General features: G+C 45.1%; 1 protein-coding gene across 4 annotated transcripts in view; it reads right to left on the minus strand.

Annotated features, from left to right (window-relative positions):
- Positions 1–4,075, minus strand: part of TFIP11 (tuftelin interacting protein 11) — a 21,345-nt gene extending 17,270 nt beyond the window's left edge. Inside the window, exons 1-4 of one of the 4 annotated variants that reach the window (XM_030816011.1) lie at positions 3,994–4,075; positions 3,700–3,762; positions 2,237–2,322; positions 1,690–1,907 (exon numbers count right to left, since the gene is read on the minus strand). In XM_030816011.1, coding sequence (XP_030671871.1) covers positions 1,690–1,898 — 209 coding nt within the window. In that variant the 5' untranslated portion in view covers positions 1,899–1,907; positions 2,237–2,322; positions 3,700–3,762; positions 3,994–4,075. The other 3 variants (XM_030816012.1, XM_030816009.1, XM_030816010.1) reach the window with 3 other exon arrangements.
- Positions 4,076–6,334: the final 2,259 nt, after the last annotated feature.

A 6,334-nucleotide genomic window follows, 5' to 3' on the forward strand; every position in this document is an offset into this window, starting at 1 on the left:
ATAGCCAGAACAAGTAAGCAGCCAAGAGATGTTAGCTATTATTATTATCTTATGATTATGGAATTCTTATTCCCTGATCTATTTGTCATCCACTTTCAGACTTCCTTGTGGATGAGAAGTTTGGACTAATCTCTATACTCTTTCTCCCCCAGCCTCCTTTGAAAAAGGCACATTCTCAGCTGGGTGTGGTGGCTTACACCTGTAATCCCAGCACTTTTGGAGGCCGAGGCAGGCGGATGACAAGGTCAAGAGATTGAGACCATCCTGGCCAACATGGTGAAACCCCATCTCTACTAGAAATACAAAAATTAGCTGAGTGTGATGGCACGTGTCTGTAGTCCCAGCTACTTGGGAGGCTGAGGCAGGAGATTCGCTTGAACCCAGGAGGCAGAGGTTGCAGTGAGCCAAGATCACACCACTGTACCCCAGCCTGGCAACAGAGCAAGACTTCATCTCAAAAAAAAAAAAGAAAAAGAAAAAGAAAAAGGCACACTCTCAATAGGATGGAGCCTAGAGGCCACGGGGGGGCCATGGAGGAAAAAACCCCCAAGCCTGCACACCCTGGTCAAGTGAGGTTCAGCCAGGGCACACATAACCTTGTGCTGGGGAGGAGACGTGCAGCCTGAATCCTCATCACCCACCACTATCCTAGACCAGGCCTCCACTACCTGTGCAGGGACCACTGGCTTGGGCTCCTTACAGTCTTCCACTGTGGCTCCATGACTATTGAGCACACCAGCAAAAGGGTCTTCTCAAAACATAACCCAGCCCCACATCACACCCTCTCTATCACACACACTATGCTACCCTTCCCCCTCTCTGCTCCAGCCCCCAAGCCTTTCATATCCTTGTGAATACCGTGATGCTTCCCATCAAAGGCCTTTGCATATTGGAACCTCTTCTACCACCCTAGTTACCTTCTACTGTCAGTCATATCAGCTTAAGGGTCACTTTTCTCCACAGACACCTTCCTTGACCTCTCAGAATAGGTGAAATGCCCCAAAATGTGTTCTCCCTCATGTCCTCATGTCCCTCGTGTCCTACATCATAGTTACAAGTTTGATTGTCTGAATTGTTAATGCCTATTTCCATCTTCTAGAGTCTGGGCTCCAGGAAGGCAAAAATGGGTTTATTAAAGCACAGGCCTAATACATAGTAATCGCTCAATAAACACTGATAATTAAATCAGTGAGGCCAGGCGTGGTGGCTCACGCCTGTAATCCCAGCACTTTGGGAGGCTGAGGCAGGTGGATCACTTGAGGCCAGGAGTTCAAGACCAGCCTGGCCAACATGGCAAAACCCCGTCTCTACTAATAATACAAACATTAGCTGGAGGTGGTGGCGTGTGCCTGTAATCCCAGCTACTTGGGAGGCTGAGGCATGGGAATCACTTAAACCCGGAAGGTGGAGGTTGCAGCAAGCCAAGATCATGTCACTGCACTCCAGCCTGGGCAACAGAGTGAAACTGTGTCTCAAAAAAAAAAAATAAATAAATAGAATAAAATAAATCAGTGAAAGAGCAGCACTCTAGCCTAAAGAGGAAACCAGACCTCTCGAGATGATGTCACAGCTAACAGTCTCAACAAGGCCAAGTGAGAAGTATACTTATCAGGGTATCTCCTCCACTCCCTGTCCATCTTCCCCCTCTTCCCTAAAGCAAGGTGAAGCAGCCCCCATGCCACGCAATACCGTTTGCCTCCAAAGCTGGGCCTCTCATCATCCGAGTCTCGCTCTGCCCACACCCCGTAGGTGGCTTCTTCCTTGGTCTGCCAGTGGCGCTGTCGGTTGGGGTTGAACTCATTCTGGAGATCCCAGTCAGTGATCTCAAAGTTCTCCCGCTCGTCATCATCATCATCAATGCGGCCTTCCCCATCCCGGTATAAGTGGGACAATGACATGGCCAGTCACTAAAGGAAGAGACAAAAAGAGCACAGGCTGTAAGTCCTGGGGGCAGCAGTAGGAGGATTCCTTGTGAGTCTCTATTCCTTGCTGCCTTCAGAACTTTCTCCAAATTCAAAGTCCATTAAAATCGGCATTACTATTCAATAAAGAAGATATTAAAAACCTACTTTTAGATAACAATCAGTACTAAAACAGGTGAACAAAATACTACTCCCAACAGTCTATGATTCTTTAAAAGTACGTATTTCCTTGTCCTAGTCATAAATATCACACATATTCACACATACACAAACCACACAAAAATAACTAAGTAGGTTATTTTGTACATTATTACCTTAGAAAATGAGTAGATATCTTCTTAGATCCCAGATCCTTTTTTCTATTACTGAGGAAAGAATTATATCTGGATCCTTGGTGGTCCTAGGAGAGTGATTTTTTTAGAATATGCTTTTTGAAATACATTACTTGATGAAACAAAATTTTCAGTTTTCCTCACAAAACATAAATTTCTTCTGATGAGCTGAAAGACTGTAGTAATTATGAACACTATTTTAGTAGTCAGATGTCCAGGGATTGATATATAGAATCTACCTCACGGTAGCTGGGTGACCAGATTCAGTTGTCTTTCTTAAATTGGGATAAACTACTATACCAACCTTAGAGAAGGCTTATAAGGCAAATTCAATGAGTTCAAAATAAGTGCTCAAGAAACGATAGCTTCTACTTTAGTCCCATGATTAGGTTAATCATTGTATTAGGGTTCTCTAGAGGGAAAGAACTAATGGAATAGACATAATATATATAAAGGGGAGCTTATTAAGTATTAACTCACACGATCAAAAGGTCCCACAATAGGCTGTCTGCAGGCTGAGGAGCAAGGAGAGCCAGTCAAATTCCAAAGCTGAAGAACTTGAAGTTCAATGTTCGAGGGCAGGAAGCATCCAGCACGGGAGAAAGATGTAGGCTGGGAGGCTAGGCCAGTCTCTCTTTTCACATTTTTCTACCTGCTTATATTCTTGCCGTGCTGGCAGCTGATTAGATTATGTCCACACAGATTGAGGGTGGGTCTGCCCTTCCTCACCCACAGACTCAAATGTTAATCTCCTTTGGCAACACCCACATTAGTCACACCCAGGATCAGTACTGCGTATCCTTCAATCCAATCAAGTTGACATTCAGTATTTACCATCACAATCATCATTATTATTATGGGACTAGGGAGTAAACTTAGCAAAGTGACTGCAAAATCAGGCACGCTAAAATCGAAGCCTGAGTTCAAATTCAACTCTATCAGATACCCAGTGTATGAGAATTAAATGCACGTGAAGCGCCAAGCATGGTGCACTACACAATAATACACTCAACAGGTGACAGCAATTGTGATTCTTGTCTTGCTGAAAGCAGCCTTAAGGCACACGGAGTTTACTTCCACAGGCAGTGTCAAACTCTGGTCACCTCAGGCAAAAGGTTATCTCTGCCTTCTTCTACTCACTGGTGCACTGGTTGGGTGCAGCGGGTCCCAACCTCTTCCAGGAGTGTTCAGGACAGAAGGGTTTTCAGAAAAGGTGGGGAATCTCAAATACATATGGTTAAATAATACCACTGCCTCTGTGGGCATAGTAAGTGGTAATAAGCCCTTCACAAGTTATGAAGCCCTCATCAGCAGATGCTAGGTACATGCTGGTCGCTTGAGACCGATTATCAACCGTCTACATCAAGACACTTCTGCAAAGTAGGTACCGTTAGTTTTCATGCTTCAGATAAGAAAAAGGAGGTTCAGAGAAGTTAGTAACTTACCCTAGGTTCCACTGCTCATAGGGCTCAAACTCAGGAGTGCTAGAAGTCAGGCCTCGGGCTTGTCTCTCTCTTGCTGTCTAGGTTTGGCGAAGGAGGCTCAGGTTCTTAACTGAACCCAAGCCCTAAATCCCAGTTGACCCCAAGCAGCACCGCCCCTCTCCGTGCCTCGGTGAGCTGTCTACGAAATGGATTCCCCTCCCCACACCCCAACGTCTGGGACCGAAGCTCGCCTTCCCTGAGCCTGCGTCCCTATTCTCACTGGCGCTGAGGCCCCTTGTGGCCAGCGTTGCTCACCTCTCCGAGGGTCCAGCGAACCAAATTCAGCTTCACAATCCGCGCGAGAAGACCGCCGCTCCTACACCAGAACCCGGATGCACCGTGGCCGGCGCGCCGGAAATGACGTTGGTCGGCAGCGGATGTCTTGCTGGCTGCCAGGGCATCGTGGTACGCTACGGCGGATATGGCTGTAGAGCGGCCGGTTGGGGTCTTAGATAGGAAGGGTGGATTTGCAAGGCCTAGAATAGCTGGGGAGTGGTTTCCCCGCGGAATCGGCCTCCCTGCCGCGCCCGCTTTGTACTGTGACGCTCAGCCTGTGATGACTGGTGTGGAATCCGCTGAGCTACCTTGGCCTAAGGAGACTTTGCCACTCTGAGATTGTAAATCCGTAAAATAGAGATGTAGGATTAGCCCACAGGGTAGTTGTGGTAAATACTGTGAGGCAATAGGGGGCCTGGGACACAGCATTCAAACGGGAATAATGAAGGTCAAGACTCTGATTCCTGTATCTTTGACGCTGTCGGTGTAAGCACCGTCGTGGGCACAGGGCAGTGGCCTGTATGCAGGAGTTTAAGAGGGAATGAAGGAATGAATGGGCAAACTCTAGAGTTCCTAAGTATTCTATCCAGGAGCTGTTTCCATTCTTTTCGTTTCCAGCAGGTTGGTAAATTAATTAATTTATTCATTGATCTAATTAAAATATACTGAGTGCCCCTCACCTGTGCTAGGCCAATGTGATACAATGAGCAGAACAGTCATGGGCCCTCCCTGGGAAGCCCTCACTAGCCCAAGGACTGCTTGTAGACATTTAAGTGTCCACAGGCTCTGGAGTTCCAACCTTGACTCTGCAATTTAGCAGCTGTGGACCTTGGGCAAGTCATTACATCTAAGCCTGTTTTCTCTTCTGCAAAATGGTTAAGGATTCAATAAGATAAAACTGTAGGCAATGAAAACCGTACCTGGTAGCAGTAGGTGCTGAAGAAGTGTTAGCTATTAATTTTTGCTTAATTTTTCTCTCTCTGCTCTATGTGATGAAAAGATTCAAGAGGCAATTGTTGGAATGTAAAAAGAGCACGGGACTTGGAGTCAAATACTTAAGTCTACCATCAAGTAGTTGTTAAGAATTAAACAATAATTTTTGTGTACCCAGTTAAATATGGGCTGCATAGGAATGACGACTGTGTCTTAATGATCTCTGTATTCCTAGTGACATGTAGAATCATTGTGCCTGACACATAGTATGTACTCAGGAAAGAAATAGAAAATGTGGTTTTAGCATTGAAGGCCGGGAGAGAGGGTCTAACAGACTACAAGCCCCGCCAGGAGCAGAGTAAGGGAAACAAAGGAGAAAAAAGTGTTTTTAGTCTGTGCCTGAATGTATTTACATCTGTTTGTAGCCCAAAAGCCAAAAGCATACATAAGCTTGGCTTTTTTGTAGCTATGTTTATGGCTTTACAGCAGATTTTATGGAGCTGCAATTACTTTGATCATGAGGGCCTGATGCTAGTGGATTTACTTCACCAAATGGAACTCACTCTGTGGCTTCTGAAGAAGGGACCTCTGTGGACTGTCATGGGGTAGTTAAGAGTGCAGGCTCTGATTTAGTGATCAAAGTCTCCATTGTCAGGAATGGGACAAAGTGAAGTTATGTGGCACTTGATAGGATGCCCTGGGAAGATTGCAACATCATCCCTGTGATATTCCTGCTAAAGATCCATAACCTGGATGTAATCATGAGGATACATCAGACAAACCCACATAAAGAGACATGCTGTATACAAAACTGTAATCTTAGAAAGTGCCAAGGTCATGAAAATCAAAGACAGACCCTGGAACTGTTCCAAACTGAAGGGTACCAAAGAGGCATGACAACTAAACACATGATTCTGAACTTGATCTTTTTGCCTGAAGTTACAGAGACAGTTGGAAAAGTTTAAATGGGACCTACGATGCCATGGTAATGATGTGTCCATGTTAATTTCCTGATTTTCGTGGTTGCCTGTTAAGTACATCAGAGGATGTCCTTGTTTGTTGGAAAGTAAATCAGCGTGTTTGGCAGGGGATAAGGTGTCAAATGGTCACCTTAATCTCAAATTATTACGGGGAAAATGTTTCTCTCTGTACTTATAACTTTTTTGTAATTTCTTAAAATGAAAGCTCTGGAGTAAAAACTTCAAAGATCCGAATCTCCACTTTGCTACTTCTTAGATGTGGGCCCAAGGGCAGGTTGTTTCACCTCTCTGCACCTCAGTTTTTCCATCTGTAGATTGGGGATAATCACAGTACTGCTCTAAGAGAGTTGTTTTCAGAAAAACACAGAAAGTGATAATTAGTGCATGTAAAGCTCCTGCCATGGTAA

Source organism: Nomascus leucogenys, chromosome 7b, assembly GCF_006542625.1.
Source record: "Nomascus leucogenys isolate Asia chromosome 7b, Asia_NLE_v1, whole genome shotgun sequence".
Lineage (NCBI taxonomy): Eukaryota > Metazoa > Chordata > Mammalia > Primates > Hylobatidae > Nomascus > Nomascus leucogenys.